At 33.5% G+C, this 27,621-nt stretch overlaps 2 protein-coding genes across 3 annotated transcripts; one reads left to right on the top strand and one right to left on the bottom strand.

Annotated features, from left to right (window-relative positions):
- The first annotated feature begins 43 nt into the window (after nt 1–43).
- On the top strand, nt 44–27,546 carry LOC128217108 (copine-8-like). 2 transcript variants are annotated; one of them, XM_052923990.1, is made up of 21 exons: nt 44–218; nt 1,314–1,401; nt 2,014–2,117; nt 2,574–2,613; nt 2,990–3,063; nt 4,377–4,408; nt 5,071–5,099; nt 12,431–12,534; nt 13,081–13,185; nt 14,018–14,059; nt 15,588–15,663; nt 17,125–17,181; nt 17,847–17,908; nt 18,737–18,892; nt 19,250–19,322; nt 20,472–20,599; nt 20,892–20,994; nt 21,310–21,367; nt 22,598–22,671; nt 23,757–23,961; nt 24,361–24,500. In XM_052923990.1, exons 1-20 carry the CDS (start codon nt 139–141, stop codon nt 23,928–23,930), a joined length of 1,659 nt encoding a protein of 552 aa, XP_052779950.1. In that variant the 5' UTR covers nt 44–138; the 3' UTR covers nt 23,931–23,961; nt 24,361–24,500. The 2 variants fall into 2 exon arrangements, with proteins under 2 accessions (XP_052779950.1, XP_052779948.1); XM_052923988.1 differs by lacking the exon at nt 23,757–23,961 and having other exon boundaries at nt 24,361–27,546.
- On the bottom strand, nt 5,768–10,256 carry LOC128217107 (uncharacterized). Its single transcript, XM_052923987.1, has 2 exons — nt 9,740–10,256; nt 5,768–8,981 (listed from the first exon to the last, which is right to left on the bottom strand). The coding sequence occupies exons 1-2, from the start codon at nt 10,069–10,071 to the stop codon at nt 7,631–7,633; spliced, it is 1,683 nt and encodes a 560-aa protein (XP_052779947.1). The 5' UTR covers nt 10,072–10,256; the 3' UTR covers nt 5,768–7,630.
- Nucleotides 27,547–27,621: the final 75 nt, after the last annotated feature.

Below are 27,621 nucleotides of genomic sequence, written 5' to 3' on the forward strand. Positions count from 1 at the left end.
TGACTAAAACAATATTCTGGGTTAACAAGCTGAGTGTCAAGCGTTTGTCAACACTGATATGTTTATTTCGGGGTACGTTATTTCGGAAATAGATAAAAAAATATTACAAAATAATACAAACACTGCGTATGCTTCAACATGTCAGCACGTCCAGCGCAGTTTCAAGCAGGAACCTCGGCAGTGCCTGCCACTCAAGTTGAAATTAGTGTCAAATGCAGGTGAGAATATTGGTCAAGCTTTTTTAATCAAGGCATTAATGTTGAAAACTTATTAAATTCGTGAAAATGGCATTATTTTTTTGCCATGGGCAAAACAAAACAAAAGCTGGATTATTGTTTGACCACGGCATGCACCAGGTTCCCCAATTCTGGTGCTATGGTCTTTGATCTGGGAAGTCTTTACCTGGCAGGTATTTACTAATCCTTATAAATTTCCTGGTATTTTCCATTATTTAAAATCCTGGTATTTTTTGCCAAAATGAGATATACTGGGAAATTCTTTATGAAATATAGAAAAACATTGTTAATTAATACCAACTTAAACCACAAATTAACTGTCCAATTGACAGAGTTGTCAATTTGTTCTGATTTCAATTTGTACCTAATATAAAATATCATCTGTGTATTTTCCACTTTCAAGGGAATGGTGGCAAAAAGGAAAAAAATACTAAAATGATTAATAAAGTGTTCAACTTGTTTGCAAATCTTTTATTCAACAATCCTGTCAATATATTCATGAATTACACTATATTGCTTGTAAAGAGGTCAATGGTCCCCCAAAAAATAAAATCTAAAGGTATTTTTTTTTCCTAAGAAGGGGAACAATATATATACTTTTTCAGGAGGAAAATGAATTTCAGGCTTTATCTGTAACTGCTTGATTGATGAATCTGTACATTTTTATATGATCTAGACTTTAATTTTTATATACAAGTTGCATATATAAAAGGTAAAAAAAGTTATCAATTACTTTATCTTTTAATTGGACTTTATCCCATTTTTCCTAACTTGGGACTTACCTATCATGCTTTTTTCCAAATAATTGGAATTTAATAAGCATGATGAGTCACTAGTTTGGGAAAATTAGATAAAGACCAAAAGTCTTTTACTCCTTAAGTACAGGGAGATAAATTGAATGCAAAAAATAACTAGTTCGAGTCACTGTCTCTCACCAAATTGTCCATTCGCCAAAGCAATTGTAATTAAAAAGTTAATCAATTGCAACAATGTGTAATTATTTGTGTACAAGATATACTGTGATGGGTCTTTTAAGTATTTGACATAAAAATGTATTTTTTGTTATTTATATTTCAGAGGACTAAGAGATTTAGACACATTTTCAAAGTCAGATCCAATGTGTGTCATGTTCACAAAAGATGTGAAGTCGGGGCAGTTTTACGAGGTAATTGGAAATATGAAGAAAAAAATACTCCTATATAGCCATATAAAATGATGACCAGTGTAAGTGAAAAAAATGATGACATTTGTCATTGATATTTAGGATTTATGTGTATAAGGTATTTTTTTTCCGTACTTAAAAAGAGGTCGTAAATTGGGCCTTATTTCACATTTTCAAAAATACTTTGTACAAACAATTTCATAACCATTGTTTTAAAATCTGGCTTTTTTCCAGGATTGAGTGGCACTATTTTATGTGCCATCATTAATTGAAACTCTTGTTCTTTTATCAATGTCTCAAGTATATTTTTGCTCTAGAATTAGTTTTCTTTGAAATATTAAGATATGTATTTTTTTATCAACACGTTCCATGGGATAAAAAGTTTTTAAAAATAGTTAAAACTTTAACATTCAGGGTATTGAATACTTCTATGGTATTATGTGGGGAAATTAGTTGATATTGAGAATCTATTTAAGCATTTTAGTGATATTGTGGTCAGGTATTCTAAATATGTCATATGTTAGTGTCTTTATGCTATTAAATTGATCTCTGACTTTATTCTTCGATCATTATGTTATATACTTATTTTAGCCAAATGTTTTATGCATATTCCAGTATGGCCGCACAGAAACAATACAAGACAACCTTAATCCAGACTTTGTGAAGAAGTTTGTTATCAACTATTTCTTCGAGGAAAGCCAGAAACTCAAATTTGAACTGTAAGTTTATTTAAGCTTGTTTTATTCTTTCAGTATAACTAAATATATTGAAATTGCTGACAGACTATGTTGCATTATTTCTTTTGGGTTTTATATTACAGATTTAATGAATATGATTATCATTTTATCATGGTACCAGTGTGATTTAATGTACTTTAAACATTAAATACAAGCTGCATGGGAAATATTTTAAGATATATAGTCCCACTTGTCTGCCTTGGTGACCCCCAACCAATCTCATTTGTGGCCGGGCCAGCTAGGGATCGAACCCAGCACACCTGGGTGATAAGCAATTGCTCAAGCCAATGCAACCATGGTTCAATGAATCATGTTTAATGACTCACATTCAATAATTGTACAGTGTAGTATTTATAAAATAACCAAGCAGACAAACATACTACAACATACTGTGTAAATTTATCAGTGTTAAAATTTTGATAAAATTTTATATTTCAGTTATGATGTTGATTCAAAAAGTGCAAAATTATCAGACCATGTAAGTATCTAAATGAAGAACTACCGTAAGTTTGAAAAGCGAAAAACATTTTTAGATGATGACAAAGACAATTAACAGATTTAAAGAACTGCTTTATTTTTTAATAGATGTGTGTCTCTTTGGGGGTTTCTCCAGATTTATTGCATTCAAAAATGCATATGCTTGTAGGATTGAGTTATATCACACACAAATAAAAAAGATCATGCTTTTCTTGCAAGATGCCAATAAATTAACATTTTTCATACATTTTGTAAAAATTAAATCCTAAATAGATAAGGTCTATCTTTCATACAGAATATTGGAACACAATAATGCAATAAGTTAAATCTGAAATACCAAACCATCATCATAACATTTACTTCTACCTTGCTTGTAGGATTTCCTCGGGCGGATGGAATGTACTCTGGGAGAAGTGGTAGCAGCAGGCGGAGATTTTCAGAGACCTCTCATGTAAATTTCTTAATTTTGAATTCTATTGGGTGCTCTGTAGTTTATGTTTTTCTCGCTTCATAATCAAGCCTACTTTGAATGTACTTATGCCTTATATTTCACGGATTTTCTTCATTAACCAGGTTTTCACCTAGTTAGTTGAATGACATATGTTCTTGTTTTGGCAGGCGAGCGGGCCACGTCAAACTTACCTATGAAACTGAATTACTTTAGTTAGGTTTGACATATCTTGACAAAACTTTGTATAATATAGGAAGAGATTATGGAGACCTTTCATGGGGTTGCATTTTGGGCCCCTGGTGTCAAGATTAAGGTCACTGTTACTAAAAATAGAAAACAATTGATATATCTTGACTTAAACTGATATTTAGGCAGAGTTTATTGAGACTTTTAATGGGGTTGCATTTGATGCCCCTGGGGTCAAGTTCAAGGTCACTGTTACTAAAAATAGAAAATCAGTTGATACTGAAAAACTTAAGTTATAGTTGACATATTGTGACCAAACTTGTATGTCGGAAGAGTTTATGGAGGATTTTCATGAGATTGCTTTTAGAGCCCCTATGGTCATGTTTGGTGTTATAAAAAAAAGCAAGGCTGAAGTACTTTAGTCAATCAAAAACCTGGTCTGTGGCATTGTGGCTTTTCTTGTTAAACATGCTTGCATTTACAGATTTTAACAGAACAACAGCTTTAAAAATGCTTGGCCTTTCTCTGTACAAACACATGTCCTCCATCACTCACACATTGTTCAGTGTGTGTATACCACGTGATAAATTACGTCATATATACTACGTCGAAATGCAAAAATTTGCTTAAAATGAAGACTTAAATCAAACATAACTTTTCATTTACAAAACCATTTTAAATGATACAAAGAGCAGTCTATACTGCTTATAGAGCCCCGCATTTGTTTTATATCCGAAATTTTATGAGGTCATTAGTTTCCTCAGACACTCGACAAACATGTTTCCAAAATAATGTTTTGACAGTGCTCCGTCAGACCGCTGTATTGTGAAAAGGTATGTCAAAGTGTTTTAAGAAACTAAACTCGCAATCAAATTCTGGTAAAAGACTGAAGGTAGGGCTCCGAAAGCGGCGTAGACTGCTCTATGTTTCATTTAAAATGGTGAAGAAATAGTGAAGTTATCTTTATTTAAAGTTTTTTATCAAATCAAATATTGCCTTCCGATGTAGCATTTATGACGCAATTTATCACGTGGTATACACACACTGTTGTTGAAGGTTTCCTAAATGTAGTACTTGTATGATAACACAGCAAACTAACATACTACAATGTATTAATTGATTTTCAGAGGGCAAGGAAAGAATTGTGGAAAAATCATTTGTAAGTACAAAAAAAACGATTTAAATATTTCTGATTTATTACAACATTAGAATTTGAAACAACTTCTTTATTTTTCCTCCTTGCATTAGTAGAAAGTGACTTAAAATTAAAGCTTCACTATAAGACAGAATTTTTGTTCCCACACGCAGAGTGTAGATATCTGTGCCTGTATCATTAAGTACTTAGAAATGTGCCTGCACGTTTAAATGCCTGACCCACACATATGTGGGCTTTGGATGTGTCGTGACCCCCTATTATTTTGGTATCATTTAAAGTGTTTTATGTAAAGAAAAAGGAAATGTAAAAATTATACAGAAAATATGACATACCAGGATTTTTTGAAGTGGAAGCATTGCAAATAGGTTGTTTTATGTCCAATTTCATTTGAAATAAAGAGCAAAAACACAAACTACAATATCTTTATGTTTAATGAAGTTTAGGAATTTACATATGAGTAATTAGCAAGCAATACCTTTTCAAAGAATATGATAAATGCTATTTACATGGGGTCACCTGACCCAAAAAATTAGCATAATTGTTCATTGTCCTATCAGTGAAGTGAAGCTTAATTGTGCTTCAGATTCCATGGCTTCAGTACTTTAGTTAATATTTGTTAAATTGATTTTATATTTCATTTAAAACAAAATTCACCTTATTTTCAGGTCGAGCAGAGGAGTTAGGAAATTGTAAGGTAAGGCGAGATTATTTGCTTTGTTTTGGATATTCTTATCGCCTACCACCCATCTCATAAACCTATTTTACCACCATTTTCTTTAGTGAGACATAGATTAATTTATTAAGGTAATTTGTTTCATTCCTGTGACAGTTCTTGATTCTTTGAAACTCGCAAGGCTTGGTAACAAGCACACAGTGTGGAGATCAAAGAATAATCTAAATAATTTTGTGAATTAAGAGTAAATTTCATTTGTAACCCCCGACATAGTATTGAGCTGAAATTACTGACCTTACAAGATTTTCTCCTACGCACATTGTGGAATTGCTCTCTTATTATTCAATAAAACAATAGTGAGGACATTCCTCCGGGTAGTCCCAATGTCAGTGTCGTACTGTGAGGTAGCTAAACATTGCCACAAGAAATTATTAAGTGCTTTCTTGTATCATACCGTTGCATAGGAACTAGAGAGGAAGAAGCCCATGAATAGCCTCTATCAATCAACATAAGACAACTGAAAACTTACTTTTAAAGCTTACATCTTACCACAGTGCAATGTTTACTGTTGACAGTCGTGTAGAGATATTTGTTAATGAACATGTAAAAAAAAAGGAACTAATATAATCAAAGAAAAACATAGATGGATTGATACTTATTATTTTGCCTATTATGAAAAACATATCATATTTACAAATTGCAATATATAATGTATATTGTACAGTTTGATTTCATGCTGTTTATTATTCAGTGTAAAACGCAAAACATTAGCATATCATGTAACGAGGTACATTCCTCCCGGTAATAATAGGTGAAAAATATGTCAAATAAAATAAGGTAAATACAGCTTACAGCAATATTCTAATATGATACTTGTCACGTAAAGTTAAAAGTATGATATAATACCACAGACTTTGACCACACTACAAAAGGGTCCGGTGTTGCAAAATTTTTGCCTGGTTAAAAAAAAACACAATAAAATTCTTTTGAGGGTTACTGTATTTAGTTGTTCCTGCTACATTTAAGCTTCGTAACCAAGTGCAACAACATAAAGCAGATACACCATGACCCATCTAAAGATGGCAATGACCTATGATATAAATAAATAATATTATATAAATGACCAAATGTTTATGGCATACAGTATTAACAATATTTCGTAAATAATGAAATGTTGAAATGTATTTCACTGTATAAACTTAAAAACTCTAAATTAGAACGTTTTTTTACCAATTAAAATGAATTTAACTCTCAAATGTTATTATACCCCCCAAAACAAAGTTTGGGGGGGTATACTGGAATTGGGTTGTCCGTCTGTCCGTCCGTCTGTCTGTCTGTCTGTCCGTCTGTCCGTCCGTTTTTTTTTGTCCGGGATTCATCTTTGTCGTTATTGAACAAATCTTTTTCAAACTTTCAGATATTAATGGCCATGATGTAAACTTGCGCCTCTGTGAAATTGGTACGGGTCACATGACCCTGACCAGAGTTATCTCCCCTTGATGTGTTAAAGTAGGCAAAATAAGCCCTGTCCGGGATTCATCTTTGTTATTATTCAACAAATCTTTATCAAACTTTCAGAAATTAATGGCCATGTTGTAAACTTTCGCCTCTGTGAATTTGGTACAGGTCACATGACCCTGACTGGAGTTATCTCCCCTTGATGTGTTAAAGTAGGCAAAATAAGCCCTGTCCGGGATTCATCTTTGTTATTATTCAACAAATCTTTATCAAACTTTCAGAAATTAATGGCCATGTTGTAAACTTTCGCCTCTGTGAATTTGGTACAGGTCACATGACCCTGACTGGAGTTATCTCCTCTTGTAGGCAATATTAGCTTTGTCCGGCCTAACTCCAGGGCAAACAACCTTAAGACATGGAGGGGTGGGGGGTATTCGTTAGCCTATGGCTTACAGTTCTAGTTTCACAAACCATTTGTTTGCTTAAAGATATAATATTAGTCAGAATTTAAAGTGACCATCAAACAATGTTATGGTTCTAAATATGTTTGTACAAGTAGGTCTAAAGTAGGCAATTTGGCTTTGTTTACAATAAAATGGATGCAACCTTGCCATTTAAAAGTTTTAAAACTATGTACAATTGTCAGTTTGATTGGTAGACTGTACCTGTATCATGTGATGAGGTTATTATTTACCTTCAGAAATAAAAAAAAAATCTGACTGAGCATTATATTTGTGTATGCTACTTTCGGAGCTTTGTTTGGTGTATTTTGTACCTCATCATGATGATCTTTAAAGAATTTCTATAATGTAAACTTCTTAGACCAATTAGATTTCAAATAATGCATAACTTATTTCTCTTTTCCTATAAAATATGCACATTTTGTTAAAATCTCTGGTTCACCGTTAGATTTTTTGTTTTGGTGTATAGTTTGTAGACACATCAATTTAAAACCATGCTCGAGTTAAATATTTAAGACTGACAGGATGTTGAATGTTGCATGACTTAATCTACTGTTCCTTTAGATATACGAATTGTGTTCAAATCTTTGGTTTTCTGGTTGTCTTGCCATTTAGCTTGTCTATTTGTTGAAGTTATTCAAGCTCAAACACTGAAATCTGATTGTCTTCATATCGTCCAACAATAAGACTTTGTGTATGTCCTTTGAACCATACTGCTAAAGGCATGCTAAATTCATCTTCCTCTGTGACCAGTGTGGCCAGCTTGTATTTACCCTCTTTGTCCACCTGAGTCACTTTCTGGGACATTTGTGAGCAGACAAACACATGTCCTCCATCACTTACACACACTGAAGTAGGCAGATCAAAGTCCGGGTCCTGAAGAGTTGACAGAATATTCCCACTTGTGTCAATGGTGATGAATTTGTTTGTGTGTGTAGCTGGTATGTAGATGTTGGTGCCATCTCTGCTTACTGTGAATCTATTCACTGTTAAGTTGGAAGTATTGTCTTCGTAGATCATTTTTACTAGCCGGCCTGACATTGTGTACTGGTAAATCGCTGTCCTCGATCCTATATAGAGGGTACCATTGTGGTGAGAAATGCCGAGACAAGAATGTGGAAATGTTAGCCTCCTTGTTACACTCAGTGCTCTACCTGTTACTTTGATGAAATGCACACCTTTATTGGTGAGAGTTACAGCAGCTTCATTTCCTGCAATATGACAGATATGTTGTGGTCTATCAGGGAGTTCACATGTGGCTGTCACCTGGTACTGGGAGTCTAGCAGCTTTACCTTGTGGTTTTGGTGATCTGTGATGAGGATCTCTCCTCCTGGTGTCTCACATATTCCAGTTATAAAGCTTTCATGTTCATCATATTGCATGTGAACTGTGTACTGTGAGCAGTTCTTGATCTTAAAAATAATACCTATGCCTAAGTGTTTACCTTTGCCCGGTACTCCGGTGATTTCTCCAAGTATGTTCAGTCCAGAGAGGAATTGTTCAATCCTGGGATCAGCCTGGAATGTGAGGGATGTGTCCGGCTTGATTGACAGTTCCTGTAGCAGGCTCTCTGCTTCCCTCATCTTGTCCGTGCATTTCTTATACGCAATGTAAGAAGTGTTGTCATCTTGCTGGGATTGGATTGTTTTTAAGTAAGTGCTTAGTTTGTCAATGAGCTGAGTGCACTTGTCAATGTTCTCCTGCAGGAATTCATCTGTCTCATGGAGCAGGTCATGCAATATGTCTTTGGTCTTTTTTTCTATTTTATCAAACTTCTCATTCACCTTCTTTCTCAGTGATTTGATTTCGGCTAGCATTTTCTTCCCACAGTCTTTCAGGGACTGTTTGTTGTGAGTCCTTTTCTTGGTGATGCCTTGAAGTCTGGTAGTGATCGTATCAACATTAGCAGGCAGTTTCTTGAAGTCAGTTTGTTTCTTTAGACCTTTAGCCAGGTCTGGAATGTGTTTGATACTTTGACACATTCTGAAAGATGTTAGCGTTGATTTTTTTAACACATATTCAAACGGATAAAAAAATAAAAAATAAGTGACATTAAAGGGACTTGTAAGTGTTGAACATCAACTAAAACCATGTAATATGTGAACAAAATGCTTGTTTCAATGATAAAAAATCAAAATCTGAGATTTAAAAAAAAACTAATTTGATTTTATAGACATGAGAGGTAAATAAGAGTTCAGTTTGTAGTATTCCACCCAGTCTTGCAATGCATATGACTACATATCAGATGTTTTTGAATATTTATCAAATTCTACATGTCATTTGTACATATCAGACTGCTCCCGTGAAGTCACAACACTCTGTTCAAACGCTTGCAGAAATTATGTCCCTTGATTAAGTTAGAATATACACTTAACTTTTATTTGAATATCACGCAAGGATAAAAATCAGATTTTAGGTTATTGACATGGAACTAAGATGCTTTATTTTAAATTAAAAATAAAAAAATAAAAAAATAATCTTCAATAACCAAATCAAAAGTTTGATTTAGTTTGAAACGTGAATAGGTCAGATTTACAATATGTAGATGTATTCAAAAGATGACTAAGCAATTCTTTGAAACAGCATGGATAAGCCAACAGACGATACTGCGACAATTGAAACCATGAATAGATATCAAACATGTTAACAAACATATTGGTGACCGAATGGCCCAAGATCTGCATTTTATATCATATTACAAGGAAAAGGATAGGTTACGTTTTTTATAATGAATGACTAACCTGTGATTAAGAGGGACACAAATGTGGCAACACAGCTCATCATGGTCCTCACAGAGCAGTTCAAGCTTCTTGTCACCATGTTTGTCACATATCTCTATGGGGCTCAGTCCTGCATACCCCACCCACTTGCTCACATCTTGTCTTCCAAACATTGAATGTGTCCTGTGCAGTTTGTTGTGTAGTTGCTCACAGTTGTTGCAGTAATATTTCTTGCATTCATCACAGAAGATCTGTGCCTCATTATTTAATCCGTCATCTTTACATGGAGAGCAGGTGAAGTCATGAATAAGGTCAGAGGCTTGTTGAACACATAAGTCAAAATTAAACGCCATAGTTTCCTTTTGAAATCACATGTTTTATCTCTTAATGGATCTTTTTACATATAAGTTATTTTTTTCTTTCTATCCATGATTAAAATTCAGCAACTGGCTATTTTATAAAATGATTCAAAGTCAGTTGTGAACTATCAAGGTTTTTATCCTTATAAAATCAAATATGTGAATATTTGGAAAATGAATGTGAAATTGACTCTGCTCCTTTTACCAAATTTTTTGTTGGCTCACGTTGTCAAGACAGCTTAAACAGAACATTCATGACAGTGAATACAAACCTTAAACCACATGCATCGTTAAGTTTATACTGGATACAATAGTAGTATACATTTAAATATACATCAGAGCTGAATTTGAAATTGTTTTGCAGTGTCAAATATCCTATGTGCAGCTAAATACATAAAGTTTCATCACTGTAAACTATAATATTAGTTTAATAGTCGATATTTCAGGTCTTAATAAACTTAAGATAATTCATTGATTAAGATTACTTTAGGTGCAAAATAAAATGACACCATTAGAAATTTGCCACATAACACTTATTTTTTACTATTTTGAGTGTATATCGGAGATAGTTACACACTTTCTGTACAATAGTTGCCTGCTTCTGTTGAGAAAATGAACACAAAAAGATCCTTCAAGGTCGTTGGATCATCATGAGAGCAGTTTACAGGTCATGGTCTTTAATAAGTGCAAAATAGATCATATTATAATTTTGTGTTGCAGTATTACCTCTATAAATATTTGGACTAGACCCATCGCATTTCTTAAAGTTATATATGGTTGAGCATGAAACAACAATGGTTACAGCTCCAGACGTAGTAAATAATTGATGTTCATATCTCCAAAAGTATTGGGCTTGGACTTCCAAAACCTTTTGGTATATTTTCCAGCATGGTAGTTGTGCACCTTGGTCCTATTTCATAAAGGATATAGACTACCTAATAAATTTTATATCAATTCTATATATTGAACTGAATTGAACTATTTGAACACAAAAATAACACTGATTTCTAGTGTTTCACAACCCCCTAAACTATTTATCAGGGTTCGACACTAACGGTAGTCCGGTAGTCCAAGACTACCAGATTTTTGGTCGGACTACAAGACATTTTAAGTCAATAGTCCGTCGGACTACTAGAAAAAAGTAAATATCACATCAGTGAGCATAAAATCTTTATTACGCTTAAACTTGTGAAAACGTGATGTCAAGAAGCCGATTATCACCGTTAAACACTCATTGTAAAGCTTGCCGAAGATGGCGGAACAGTTCTGGACAACGCGGACTGTTAACCAAATTTTGCGCGCATTTCGTATAGCCTTCGATCAATGTTTAAACCAGTCAGTAGAATGTCTTTATTTAGAAAGAGAAAAACCATTTTCGCACTCTATGGTGTGTTTTAAACGTCAGACATGTGCACCTCTGCCAATGTCAGCTAGGTAGATTTGGGTCCAAGTGGCAGAATTTCTAAATTCCTTACATTTTCAGTCAAAAACAATGAAAGATACGATGAAGACAAACACTTGATGGTTGTTACTATTTTTAAAATTTCGGAAAATAAGTCATGGTTATTATGGTTTAGGGTATTGCCAAATGTCGGTGTTTATATAAAGCAAACAGAAGGAACATTATGTCTGGCTTATGAAATCTTTTAAACTCGCTTTTTGAAGAGCAGCTGATAAATTAATCATACTGCCAAAACAGGTATAATGCAGTGTAAGTGCAGACAACGACAGAATTGTGTGCGTTAATTTACGCGCCAAAATGTTGTAACATTTTATACATGGAAGTGCTAGGGCCTATAACAATTGACACCACGCCGATAGCGATAAGGCTACAACTACAGTGTCACATGACCTCTTAATTAGGGACCTCTGACAAATACCCAGAAGCAGACGATAATAATACAAAAGTTATCAATGACAATCAGATAAAAAATGCATGGAACATGGTAAAACATAGCAATAAAAGCAAGTATAACATTAAATAAGTTCAGTATTATTAATTGTATGCAATGTATAATTCAGGTAGAAAAATGTCTAGACTAATTTATTTCTAAATAACATCAGAATTTTGTTACAGTACAATAACAGTCTCTAAAACTCAAATAAAGGGAAACGAAACATCTATTAATTATCCTAGACGCTCAAAGAATTTAAGCTGGCGCACAGGAAAAACAAAACCATGAAATAAGTAAAAAATAGTTACTTCAGATTTAAGATTTTTGAAATCATGACTAATATCCTGCAATGACATATGCCCCATGTTTTCATTTAAACATTCAAAGCTGTGTTGTTGCATATGCTTTGCTTGTTAAGGAGACATATGTCTTAAAAAGTCACAATTTTCTTCTTGAAGGAAGTGATCCATCTGCAAATGAAAGGCAGCCAGCTAGACAAGAAAGACTTTTTCGGCAAATCAGACCCCTACTTGGAGTTTCAGCGTGCTAATGAAGACAACAGGTATTGATTATTAAGTTATAAAACAGTTTGTAGTTAGTAATAATTCAGTGGATTTGCTCTACAGCTAGTCTACATCGGTCGAAGGCCCCCAAAATTGAGAGATTTCATGCATCTTAATGAATCTGAAATGTAGCAGTAGGGAAATGGTTGTCTGAAAAAGCCTCCTGCTAGCTCAGGACCAAAATATTACTTCTTTTGCTTGATATTCTTGACAATATAAGAATATCAAGCAAAAGCAGTAATATCTAATATAAAAGATTGCTCTATGCCCTAGCTATATTATTGCAAGTATATTCATCATTATCACATGAATTGTTATTCCCTTATAACCAAATGCTTTCCAGTCAGTTTTATCTACTGAAGCAGCGGTATTCAGAGACTATCAAGCCATGTGAATTGTAATTACCGGTATACAAACAAATGCAGGCATTCGTTTCAAATTTTTATTGTAAATCTTGCTGGACCTCTGCAAGGCATCATATAACAGAGACAAGTTTATCGAAATATTTATTGTGCTGATCTAACAAAACAAGTTCACATTTTCAGCTTTACCGTAGTACACAGGACAGAAGTGATCAAAAACACACTTAACCCAACGTGGGCCCCTTTCCGGGCCACCGCCAGAGCCCTGTGTAACGGAGACTATGATAGGTAAGATTTTTACATATATATATATTCTTTTAACCTCCGTGCTGAAAAATTGATTGAAGATATGGTGAGATACAAATGCCATCATATGGCTCATACTTATATAAAATGCAATTATATGGCTCATACTTAGATGAATGCCATCATATGGCTCATACTTAGATAAAATGCCATCATACGGCTCATACTTAGATAAATGCCATCATAATAAATGCCATCATATGGCTCATACTTAGATAAAATGCAATTATATGGCTCATACTTAGATGAATGCCATCATATGGCTCATACTTAGATAAAATGCCATCATATGGCTCATACTTAGATAAAATGCCATCATATGGCTCATACTTAGATAAAATGCCATCATACGGCTCATACTTAGATAAATGCCATCATAATAAATGCCATCATATGGCTCATACTTAGATAAAATGCAATTATATGGCTCATACTTAGATGAATGCCATCATATGGCTCATACTTAGATAAAATGCCATCATATGGCTCATACTTAGATAAAATGCAATTATATGGCTCATACTTAGATGAATGCCATCATATGGCTCATACTTAGATAAAATGCCATCATATGGCTCATACTTAGATAAAATGCCATCATACGGCTCTTACTAAGATAAACTGCCATCATATGGCTTGTACTAAGATACATATGTTATCATATGGTGTGATACAAATGCCATCATATTGCTCATACTAAGATATAAATGCCATCATATGGCTCATACTAAGATAAAATGCCATCATATGACTCAAACTGTCAGAGATGCCATCTTATTACTCATACTAAATACAAATGCCATTGTGTTTACAGGAGCATACTTGTCAAGTGTTGGGATTGGAACAGTAATGGAAAGTAAGTACATGGAATGGAATGATGGTATGAAAAGTTTAGTACGATGATTTCCTGGAGTCTAATGTCTTGAATTTCGTTTTTTCTCTCTACATCTTTTTTCATTGATTCAAGTGCTTAAAGGGGACTTTTCAATTATTGATAATTTTTAGGTCAGTTAAAACATAAGGTACCGTATTATACTATGCATAGGACGCGCTTTTTTACCCCAGATTATCGTCTAAAAAATTGCCTGAGGCCTTTCTATGCTATTAGGATTTTATCAGTTTTTCACAAGTCCATTTCAGGCCCAAAATGTCGGACCGGAGACGAACACGGTAATGGTAAGTACCAATACTGTGTCCACCGAAGAGAGCAACTGATTTAGGTAAAATAACACAAGTTAACACACGCAGAAATATATTGAATGTTTACTTTAAAATGATTTATTGAGAAATAAATTGAAAACAGACATGAGCGTTTACTTTTTTACAAAAGGGACGCTACTCACAAAAACTTGATGTGAGTCAGCACTTTAACTGGATTGAGTTATAACGGCAACGGAAAATCGGGATATGAGATAAATATCAATTAAACGTTGTTCACGATTTTAACGTTTCGATATCAATAATTTACAAAACATTTTGTATGTTACTGTTTTAAAAAAATAATAAAGGAATGTGCATAACGCAAAGTAGCATTATTGTCACTATCAAATCTTTTCAAATGTAGGAAGGTGTGAAAAACACCCACTGTCTGTCATTAGAAAAACATCAATAGAACGAACTATTGCGATGGTAATACTATATGGTTGTTTGTTCGCACTTTACCCGTCGTGCCTTCCGCTGGCATGGATAATTACCGACACGCATTAATTATGCCTGACATGCTTTATTCCGCACAGCGACAAGCTTTATCAAAACAATCATCAGTTTTGACGATACACAGTTCTGCAACGGTTGCAACGGTTGACTGTCAGTCAGAAGGCATGTCGGAACTATTGCAACGGTTGACTGTCAGTCAGAAGGCGTGCTATTACAGCATTTGTATAAGTCTTATAATATGCGTGAATGTTCTCAAAATGTCAAGACTTATATCATGGTTGTGTACACTAAATTACCGAAATGTTAAATTACCGAAATACGACGATATGCTATGCTATGCTAGCGTCCTATACATGATATAATACGGTACTGTCTTCATACTTGGTATAGCCGTTAGTCATGGTCAGTAGATGACTACATGTACCTATTGACTTAGGAACCAATAAGTTAAAGGTCATGGTGATCGTGACCTTTTCTAGGAAAATATGGGCATTTCTGATCAATAACATTTGAACAACTTAGTATAGAGTCTTCAAACTTGGTATGCACATTGGTCATGGTCAGTAGATAACCCTATTAAATTTTGGGTCAATAGATGAAAGGTTAAGGTTATATTTATTAGAAAATTTAAGGCTACTCCTGACAGGTGACACATTCAATTCTAGTCTATAAGTAATGAAATGTCAGGGAATACATGAATTCTTTAAAACAAAATGCTCTGTTTTTAGCCCAGAACTTATTGGTGAGTTTTCCACCAATCTCCGTGAGCTGACTAGAGGACCAGGGCCTACCAACGCATATGAGGTACTATCACAGAAAGCAATATACTACATACATGTATTGTTATAATTGCAAACTTTTATTTAAAAAATTGTATGTTTTTGTAGATCAACTGCACGTTCCCCAGCACTCTTAAGTTTCTTTCTTACTTGTTAAAATTCAAACTTTTCATACTTTTTGGTAAAACATGCTGATTTTTCAATCAGTTTTTATCTCATACCTTAATTTTTTCACCAATTGCCTCTTGAGTTTGAAGCATCATATATACAAGTGACTTGAAACATTTCTGACCCGAGATGACATGATGACTACCGTATAAACTTTCAACAAATGGAAATATTCGTTTAGGGCTCTGCTTCATCAAAAGTTTGATGAAATAGGTATATGAGATAAAATTATATTTGTTAAGATAGAAAATCTTTGCCAAATGTTCTTTATCCAGGGTACAAAATTACTTATTTTTCTAATTTCTTATGTCCCCTAACTCCTACTGTCTCCTACTATTTTCTTATAAAAGCTCCTATTTCCTAATGTGCTTTGAGCCTCAAAAACTAAACTTTGATCACATTCAAAGTCATGGCAAACTCAAGGGATTGCTTTCGAGCATGTTTGTCAACATCTTCATCAGCATCTTCACACCTTTCATTTCTGATCAATTACATTTGACTTATTGATTTTAGGGTCAATGATCAAGGCCATGGTACCCTTTACTATAAATATTACAGATGCTTTTGTTTTTGATCAATAATGTCTTGATGAAGTGTTTCAAAGTAAGTCTGTTCACTGGTTATGGTTGATGACCCCTTTTTATTGAGGGGTCAAAAGGTCAAAGTTTATGGGAACGTTTGCTACCTTTGCTATTTTGTGTCCGTCTGTCCACATTTGTGTGTGCAATGCAATCAAATATAATGTTTTCAGTACATGCATATTCGTATATATTTATATAGTACATGTATGTTTATGCTCATGTATATTTAGTCCATTTATATTTACATACATGTATATGTTTCTACATGATAACATGAATACTATGTACATGTTTTACTTGAGAAATGAGAAAGTTTATTATTTTTTTCTCTCCCAATAGCAGCAATTGAATTTGAAGGGCAAATTAATATCACACCATCTGTCCCAACTGTTTTTTTGTGTCCAGTCTGTAACTTTGTCATGCTAGGAGGGATTTAAAATTACTTGGCACATGTGTTAAATACATAAGGATGGCCCTTCCTCAAAGGTCAAGGTCACACTTCAGGTTTATCATAATGGAATGCTGCGTATATGCACATAGAGTATAGTTGGTTGATATGCATGATATAGTTGGTCGATATGCACATGGAGTATAGTTGGTCGATATGCACATATCGAGAGGGATTTTAAGTTAAATTGGCACTCATGTTTGGCACATATAGATGATGTGTTGTGTGCAATCATTATGAATGTGTCTGCCTGGCAGATAAACTAACAAAAAGTGTTGAAACATTTCAGATCGTAAACCCACAGAAAAAAGCTAAGAAGAAACACAAATATAAAAACTCAGGAGTGGTAAGTACAATATGTTAAAACTTCCTTTTACATTTAAATCCTCTAGAAGGCTGCCATCTCCCCCCTCTTGTGGGGCAAAACATTGATGCAAGGTGCAAAAGGTCTTTGAGAGCTATAAAAAAACAAAACTGTTCATAAAAGCCATGCCATTCTCTATTCCGAAATCAGACATTTTCCGTCAAAAACAACCTCGGATGTCTATGGACGATTTACAATGTCAGAAATCTTAACTTTTAACTATGCTGCAAGTAGCTCGCGTAGTGATTTCAATTTGGGAGACATAATTATTTATACAATAATAAACTTCAATGGCAATCAATTAAGACTGAGTAACACTCAATACATTATAATACTACAATTAATTGATACTGAAGTTTTTTTCCATGGAAAATGGCCAAGGAGTTCTGACTGGCCATGCTCAAATGTATGAGTTTCTAGAAGCTAATAAAATTTAAACTATAAACAGGAAATACTATGTTTATGAAACAATGTATATATAAACAAAACTGTGTGATTCTTCGACCTTCAAGACATCATAATTGCTTTTTGGACAACTCATACATATATTTATTATGATGATAATTTTAAGGCCATATTTTCGTACAGTTTTTTAAAAAGTATTTAACATGCATATAGTTTTTCCAGATTATGAAATTATTTTCCAGGTTTCTCTTCTAACATGTCGAGTGGAGCAAGAATATTCATTCCTCGATTACATTCAATCTGGGTAAGAGTTGTATATCAATTATGAATTATATTAATGAATTCTTATATCCGATGAATTCTGTTCTGATGAGTGTAAGTGTGATTTTTCTTTTCGCAAACTATTTGAATTGAAATCTCAGAAAGAAAATGTATTGCACTTAGTATCCTTCATTTTCAAAGATATGAAATGGTACTTTTTTTTGAAAAATTCAACTAAGGAAATCTATGACTCGTACAAATTTTCAAAAATGGATGAAAAGAAACAATTTCTTTCTTAATTGAATATAAATTGACAGATATTGAACTGTCATAAGAAAATAATTGAAAGTTTAGTTTGTCCATCAAATAAAGAGACTAAAAGTGGTTTAAAAGAAACAGTTATTCACTTAATATCAAATAGATTGACATATTTTATTTTGCAGTAAGATTGAAATGTCACAAAGTCTTAATATAAACTCAACCTAAATTATCATTGATTTTATAAGCTCATCTGGTTTTTCAAAGAAAAAGAGGAAGTTATTGTCTGTGTTGTCAGGCTTGCAAACCTTTAACCTTGCCCAGATACAGTATGTGCATATATAACAAGGCCCATAACTCTGGCTGGAAACACTTAGAGTTATGTCCCTTCTTCGACTGAAAAAACAACAACAACAAGAGTGTGATCAATTGCTCAGCAGTGTTCTTGTTTAGTCAATACATGTATGACATCTGAATATGTTATATTAAACTCAAGAAAAAGAAAAAAAGTGCTATTTGTTATATATGTATTATTAGCTCGACTATTCGAAGAATAAGGAGTGCTATACTACTCGTTCAAATTAAAGTATGTATTACGTTGTATGTTACTCAGGACAGAGATGGCGTTCACAGTGGCAGTAGACTTCACAGCATCCAATGGCAACCCAATCCAGCCCAACTCATTACACTACATTAACCCATATGGACAGCCCAACCAGTACCAAATGGCCATACAAGCCGTAGGAGACATTATACAGGACTACGATACGTAAGATTTGAATTAAGTTTGGTTTAAGTCATTTTTTTTAGGTCATCTGTTCTTGAAGAAAAAAGTGGTGGTGCTATAAAAGCCTGCAATACCGTTTGTGTGCAAATTTATAACTGAAAAGAAAAGATTCTACAATAAACCTTGTCAAAACTAGACCAATTACCAATGAGAATTAAAAATCTTTTGCAAATGAAAATCAAACTTTCAAAAAAATACCAAATAAACAAGTGCAATCTAAGATATTTAATTAGTTGTATTAAAAATTAAGTAAGTTTGGACTTTGAAGTTTTAAATATGTTTTGTTTTTTATTCAAAAGTAATTTTATAATTAAAATAATCTGTGATATACTATTTAAGGGACAAGCTATTTCCAGCATTAGGATTTGGGGCCAGATTTCCAGATATGAGTGTACAACATGAATTTGCATTGGTAAGAGATTGCTACACTTGACTGTCCGTATTTTCTCTCAATTAAAGTTGTTTAAATTTTCCTTATGCTCTACAATATAAGGGTTGGGTATAAAAGACTGGCCGGACCGGACCAAATCTGGACCAACGGAAATCTCCGAACTGTTACGGAATTCGTTCGGAATTTTCCTAATTTTGTGTTCGTATAAAAGACTGGCCGTACAGGACAAAATTAAAATATGCATTGCTATGTTTAATAGATATTTTATTTATTGAAATTATATTTTATTATGTCTGTCTGTGCGCCTGTATGAGCGTCTGTATGTATGTCTGTGCGTCTGTATGTGTGTCCGTATGAATGTCTGTCTGTCTGTCTGTATGTATGTCTGTCTGTGCGGCTGTCTGTGCGTCTGTAAGAATGTCTGTCTGTCTGCAAACATAGCAATGCTTTATTAATTTGGTACGGAAATTAGGTAAACTTCCGAGCGATTTCCGTAACAGTTATGAGATTTCAGTTGGTCCGGATTTGATCCGGTCCTGCCAGTCTTTTATACCCAACCAATATAAGTGTGAATAAAACATTTCATTGTTTAACTTTGTGATGCCCCTCATCAGATCCACCCTTGACCCAACATTATAGTAAGGACCTCGGACAATATCTGGTTAAATTTTGCAATTTTGGTTATTAAAGATTACATTTATTCTTGCCCATGATACACATTTTTCTGTTACTGTAATTTTCTACATCAATGGACAACCTTTTTTATTAGTTAAAACACACTGTTGCATATTTTTCGCCATTAAAGGCCTTGTTTAAGGAATGTTTGGCATGACTTTCCCCTGCTGTGCATCTCCTGCTAATTGCACTGATGTCACAGTAGGGGACAATTTCCTGTGTATTTGTTTATTGGCTCAGGGCAATTTAGGGTTCATTTCTATAATAAAACCTCCCAACCTGCACAGCAGGATATTTAGATCAGAGATCTGATAAGACAATTAGGCAATTAGATTAAGATAAAGCCAACAAGGTTTATAATAAATTACAAAATTATTGAATACTAATATTAAAATTAAATCAGAAAATATCTCTCAGCTAGGGTCAATCAATAAAAATAATTGGACTGAAATGTGAAAAATCTAATGACTACAAATAACTTGTGTTGCTTTCCAGAACTTCACCCCTCAGAACCCGTACTGTAACGGTATACAGGGAGTTTTGGGTGCGTACAACAATGCCATCAAAAGTGTTCAGCTGTACGGACCAACCAACTTCGCACCTTGCATTAACCATGTGGCAAAGTGAGTACTAGTATCAAGAATTATTTATATGTAATGTGTTTCATTATGAACGTAACTTAATCATACGTTGCTCAGTTATATATTGATACATGTAACCATAATATGGTGTGTAATTTTGAAGATTTATTTTATTAAGAAATGGAAACAACTCTGACATGGCCTTTACTATAGTAGGTAGGGTTCAATGCAAATAAAGCAATATGCTGATAAGTTTGTGACTTATTTTAATACTGTTTTTATGCAAGTCCTCAATTAATTTTGAAATAATTAAGCACATATTAAATCTCCTCAGATTTGCTGCAACAAAACGTGATGGTTCTTGCTACTTCGTATTACTTATTATCACCGACGGGGTCATCTCAGATATGCCACAAACCATGCAGGCCATCGTAAATGTAAGTAAAGCAGTTCTTATTTGTGATCAAGGCTCGGCACAAAACATTTCTAACACCTTAGTTTATTACAGCTGTCCTGCTTTGAGATCTTCACAAAGGTTCTAGGGGTGCATTACTTACATTGTGATTGTAGTTTATTTTTGATAAAAAGTTAAAGAACACATTGTTTGTTTCGCATACTGTAGGACCTAGGGGTTTTTTCTATTGTATTCTTTGTTTCCACTAAAACTTGGAGTAAAGATATACATTTGGAAGCTCACAACTATTTGTATTTATTTTCAACATTTGGTTATTGAAATGCTGGTCGTTTTTCAGGCTTCCACTCTTCCCATGTCCATCATCATTGTCGGTGTTGGTGATGCTGACTTTGAAGGTATTATTATACAAATTAAACCCTAATTCCTTAATTGTATTTCAATTAATAGCTCTGTAGTATTCTAGAATATTGCAGTATGAAATTGCTACTTAGGAACTGATGTTTCTGTGGTAATCAGTAATAGCAAATCAATTGGAATTTCTCGGACATAAATCTCTGTTAATGCATAAATTTGTGAACCACTGGAAAACTAATATCACTGTATGGATGTGTGAAAAACTGGAATTTCTTGCATACCAGACGTGTGTTTTAAGTCATGTGACCGGTGCTGGAAAAAACGTCTTACACCCACATGTAATATGAGTCACGTGCAACAACGCGCCACTTCTTACTTTTTTTATTGCATGATTTATGAAAAGTATATTATGCCATTCCAATAAAGCATATCAGATATGCAATTATGCAAGACTTTTAATTAAAATTTAAAAGAATTAAATCGTAAAAACGTGAGTTTTAAAGAAATATTGGACGTCAATAGTGATTTCAAATTACTACGCTTTATGACATCACTGGTAAACAACGTCACATGCGCGTTTTAGTGAAATGTATAAAAGTGTGTTTTCTACGTCAATTTTTCCACAAATTGATAATTGTAGATATGCTAGAAAAAAATTTAATTATGTTTTTCCGGTACGGATCGAAAAATCCGACCCCCGGGCACGCTGTATGGCTGGTAACTTGTCAAGCCCCATTACCGGCTTACGCGCATGCCCTGGGTTGGATTTTTCTATACATACTGGAAACAAATGTTAGATAGACTAGTTATTTAAAGTTTTCTCATGTAATTTTGTGTGTTTTTTTGCTGAACGTTTCACAGCATTAACCGCTTGTTGTCAGTTAAAGGCTGTTTTAAAATACTTCTCTTGTAATTACTGGAATGCTTGGTTATCTATTCAACTCAACTCAACTCAATTTATTTGTAAATAAAGGCCTCCGACCCAGAATACAACATCAACAAACGTTTACAATAATATAATCTGTGCCACCCTGAAATACTGACTGCTTTATGTTTTATCTACTATCTAATGCAGTTGCAATTTGATAGATAAAATATGCAACATGTTTAACGACAAAGCTATTGTTACTGCTCATTAAACAATTAAATGAAAATTGATTTCTCTGACCACTATATACCAGTTATATAGATAATTTATTCGTATTTCCTCATATTGTTGGCACTCGAAAAAGGCGTGGTGTTCATTTTCAATTACCTGGAATTTATTACAGCTATGAATGTCTTGGATGGAGATGATGTTCGGCTTGCATACCAAGGAAGGGTAGCGCAAAGGGATATAGTTCAGGTAACATTTTCTATAAATAGCTTGTCTTTGGAATGAACAAGTCAAGCTATTGTTGTAGCCTTGGCATCATAATTATTGTGGACATCATTTCTTTTTTGGCCTGAAAAAAAAACATTTCAAATTATTCACTTTAAACTTACTAAACATGTTTCATTACACAGTCCATACATGTAACAAAGTCCATACTCTGGGTTAATAATTGTCAAGCCCATTTAAACTGAAAAAACAACAACTGTCTACAGGGTTAGTCTGCATGTAGTGAGCTTGTAACTATGATACCGTCATCACAGAATACTTCTAGACTAACATAAATAAATTACTACATGTAATAAGTAGGATACTGTTTTGATATTCATAGTCATCGGTGGCATCTTAACATTTCAAACATAACATTTAATTTGGATGCAATCTAAGCACAAATCAACCCATATCTATCCATATATATGATATTGCACCAACTTATTCATACCCAATTTAAATATAACAGAATGTTCTATTTCACATCGGCAAAAACTATGGGATTCCGAATTTGAGGGGTTTTCAAACCACAACCTCATCCTGTCATGAAACATTTGCAAATGTTAAATTCACCTTGCATGTGCTGAAAATCTTTTTAAGGGGCTAGACACCAGATACAATTGCAAAAGAAAAAGAAAAATGTCAAAAAATTTACATCTATGTGTACAACGCATTGAATCTTACTTACTGATGTATCACATCGCTTTCGACACATGCTTCTTTCGCAGTTTTTGTGCATTTTCCCAATTCGAAATGTACTACGGTTGTCTACCACATAAAACCCAGTAAGTTTAAAAATAGTGTTTTTATATATTTATCTGTACTCATAAACAGATGTGATTTAAACTGGGAATGCACCGTTTTAAACAGGGAAACACAGATGGGACAGCAACATTATTGTTGCGTTTATTGTTTTAACCACTTAAAGTGACGTATCATCAGCCTCCTACTAGCTCGCATTGACAATTCAAGGCTTGTTTTGAGGAAATACTGCATTTGCCAATTTTTGGACCATCTGGTGTCTAGCTCCTTTAAGAAGTTAAGAATAATGTTCAATCTACTTGCAGTTTGTCCCTTTGAGAAATTTCCTGCAACGTAACCAAAACTGTCAGGTGGCACAAGCAGCTCTTGCTAAGGAGGTTTTGGCCGAAATTCCTGAGCAAGTAACGAGCTACATGAAACAAAACAGTATCCTACCACGAGCAAGACAACCCGCCACTGCCCCACCCCCTTACCAGTAACTAGACACAGAAATGCATATAAAGGCACCATGTAAGCCTTTCCTTAGTCGTGTTAAATAGTTTAAGATACTATCATGTTTAATAAAAGTTTGCAACATCTTAAACAGACTGTAACTTGGGTCGGCTGTGTAACTTGGGCCGACTGTGTGTTTCTCATGGTAAATAATGGCTCATAAAACTTGGCTTGTACTTTTTTTTGGATTTGGAGTCTTATATGTGGCTTAGCAGTTTTATTGGGGGTTTTATTATTCAAATCAAGTTATTTTTAGAGCTATGATATTCAGGTGAGCGATAAATAGCAAGTCTTGTTAACTTTAGAAATCTACTGTTAATTTTGCACATATTATGTACACTATATTATCCACATTAGAATATAACATAACTCTTGTCAGTCTCCATACTACATGTAAGCTACTCAATCTCGTTACAGTTTGTACCATTCCGAGAATTCAGCCAGCGCTATGGTAACTCCAGTGTCGCTGTGGCACAGGCAGCACTAGCTCGTGAAGTGTTGGCAGAAATTCCTGAACAAGTCACATCATACATGAAGATGAACGGATTCTTACCTCGTCAGCCATCAAGCCACGCCCCCTCTGCCCCACCCCCTGTGCGATAGGATCCTCTAGAAATCTTGAAATTAAACTTTGTTGTGAAAAAAAGACTGTGAAATAATAAATGTGAAATGAATTGATATTTTGTGGTACCAATAATTAACAGCATTATGAATTGAACATCATATTGTGAGATAGGTGAAAAACAGTGAAATATGATTAACAGTGAAATATGATTACATGTATCCGTGTTGTTTTTTGTATTTCAGTATATGCAGTAGATCAATCCGTATTGTTTTGTTGCCATCATGGAAACTGATAGGTTCAAATTATTTCCATGAAATAAAGTGTGCTAAGCAAATTCAGAGGTTAATACTAGCTTTTAAGTTATTTTACATTCTATTATTTTCTCTTTTGATAGAAACTTATGTGCAATATTTAGATGTTTTAAAACCATTTTTTTAATTCAATGTCTGAAGAAAACTGAAGTTAGAACTGATAAAAATTATTTTACTGTTAGATGCTATCCAAGCTTGTTATAACTAAGTGTAAAATGAGGAGATTTAATTAGTTATGTTTAAGTATGATTGTACACATTTATATTCATAATGCTCAATTATAATCAGATATAGTTATTATGTAAAATAAGAAAGAAAAAGGGAACAACATGTGATAGTTTGCACTACCAGGCTGCTGACAAAGGCTGCAACACTTAATACCAATTTTGTGTTGGCACAAATGTCTTTATACTGTCCATTTCTCATGCATTAAATGCTATAAAACCCACTTTTTAAAATCAATCAATGACAAAACATTAGTTTGGAGATCCATTTTGTTGGAAGCCTTTTTAATAATTGAATCAATGATCCCCATATGTGCCATCACTAAAATGTCTTGAAAGTTGTTAGTTTATGCACAATACAGTGTTATTGAATGGAAATCTTTTAGGGTCTTGGATATTTTAAAACATAAATGAACAAGACTTTTGCTAGAAAAATACCAGTATTTGTTTGAGCCTTTCTGAATTTCCATTGTATCATGTGTATATTTGATTGTATATTTGATTTCTTTGATGATTTTTTCATGCAAAAGAAATTATTTTAATTTTGTTATTTCCAAAGCTATTCTTTTTGTTGTGTAGTGAACTTGAGTAAATTATTTTGATTTTAATGTAATGCATTTTTTTTTTGTAATGTTTAAGTGTAAAAAGTTCATTAATACAGTTTGAAAAGTAACATTGTATGTTATTTCATTTACTTCAGGGTAATAAGTTATCTTTGCAAATTATTTAATGTATTTAGTAAGTGTTCTTAAAATAAGGAAACACTCCTGAAAAATCAGCTTTTGCCAAAATATCTGAAGTCGACTAAGACAAAAATATGTACCTAAAGTCTCTAGTTATATAAATAATTGAAAAACCTTGTATCTCTATTATCATACCTTGATGATTGCTTTAACTCTATAGTTCCTCTATCTTTACAAGTATTGTTTTATTTCTATTTTTTAAACTATGATATGTTGGCCATTTAACTGTGTTGCAAGTAACTCATGCTAGTTTTGAACAAACAAGCACAGTCCACCAATCACGTGATAGTGGCAATAGTCATGTGTGAACTTCATAAATTTTTGATACAGCCAATGAAATTGCAGACAGGCAATCATTAAATACTAGGCTTAATCATTAAGAACTTCAACTTTCGTGGCTGTTGAAAGGTCCACCCACTGCCACTCATTGGATCCCTGCATCAGATTTTGCATTGACAATGTGTCATCCAATGAGATTGTATTCTAAGACATTTAAGCTTTGCTCACTCCACCCATTAATCATTAAGATTTTAATTCAGGTCATCTAACTATTACATAAATCTTTAAACACCTTTTTTTTATTTCATTAATAAATCTTAAATTAAAGGCAATACTAACTCTTACACCTCATTCCCTACTATACACCTTAAAAGACATAAAACATGCTTTTTGAAAAACGAACAATGAAATAAATGATATCAAAAGTCGGCTTACTTGAGCCCAAAACACAAGTGTTGGCAGTGATCAATAACAATGTGTTTGGAGATGTTGGTCTGCTCAAAACCATTGTGACCAATTTCAAACCATATTCGTAGAACAGCAGTACTCAGTTGAAATGATATCAGTAAATCAAATGTAGGTTTCAAAATGTCTGTAAACAGAATAGATAAAATCAGTTTGACCAATTCAATTTTTATATCTGGTTCAATTCTTGTTAGGATAACTGTTTTAATTTTAAGGTTGTGGACTCATGTGTAAGGTGTTATGTATCTTACATGTAGTATGGTGAGTCAGTTTTACAACATTTTACAAAATGGTTTATCTGTACTTTTGAAAACTTATTAATAGTTTAAAAAATGATACGTTACTGTCAGGATATAGACTGTGAATACATGTGTTTTTATGCCGATTGTTTCTGGCGTCAATACCTTACAATCATATATGTTTTGTAACCGAAAGTTTTGCATGTAATGGGCATTCCAGACTCTCCTTTTGACAGGCCTCATGTCAACCAAATACAACATACCATATCATGCCTATGTTGTACCGTACATCCTCTATGTTGTACCGTACATCCTCTATGTTGTACCGTACATCCTCTATGTTGTACCTTTCTTGCTTATGTGTACTTTGCATTGTTAATTGTTTCATATGTGAACAAACTATTTTAATACTAATTCATAATTATTACTACATATACAATAATACGAGTATATTAAAGTTAGTTTACTCCACACATTGTTATGTCATGGTTTATGATAGAACATAACTTACTACCATATCTTCATATATAATATATATTATGGAGATATTTTAGTTACATTTTCTCAGAACATGCAAAAATATAACATATGTATGGTAATGAAAATTTAATATAAACCATGTTTGTACATTTTATTGCAATGAGTTTATTCTGTGATTTATTGAGACAGCCCGTGGAGATATAATTATAAATTGTAACTCTGAGTTTTATTATATAAACTGTATAAATATATGTATATATGCGTGTTATATTTACAATCTTTATAAAATAAAATCATTTACAGCATTATTTGTGTACTCACAACTATTGGTTTACCTTTTTTTTTTATTAAGTCCTCATAATTAGTCAAGAC

Source organism: Mya arenaria, chromosome 14, assembly GCF_026914265.1.
Source record: "Mya arenaria isolate MELC-2E11 chromosome 14, ASM2691426v1".
NCBI lineage: Eukaryota > Metazoa > Mollusca > Bivalvia > Myida > Myidae > Mya > Mya arenaria.

Coding starts and splice junctions, on each gene's coding strand:
- LOC128217108 (XM_052923988.1), top strand. CDS start 139: ATGTCAGCACGTCCAGCGCAGTTTCAAGCAGGAACCTCGGCAGTGCCT. Junction 12,535..13,080: donor CGTGCTAATGAAGACAACAG/GTATTGATTATT, acceptor TCACATTTTCAG/CTTTACCGTAGTACACAGGA. Junction 13,186..14,017: donor TGTAACGGAGACTATGATAG/GTAAGATTTTTA, acceptor TTGTGTTTACAG/GAGCATACTTGTCAAGTGTT.
- LOC128217107 (XM_052923987.1), bottom strand. CDS start 10,071: ATGGCGTTTAATTTTGACTTATGTGTTCAACAAGCCTCTGACCTTATT. Junction 8,982..9,739: donor TGTGTCCCTCTTAATCACAG/GTTAGTCATTCA, acceptor AACATCTTTCAG/AATGTGTCAAAGTATCAAAC.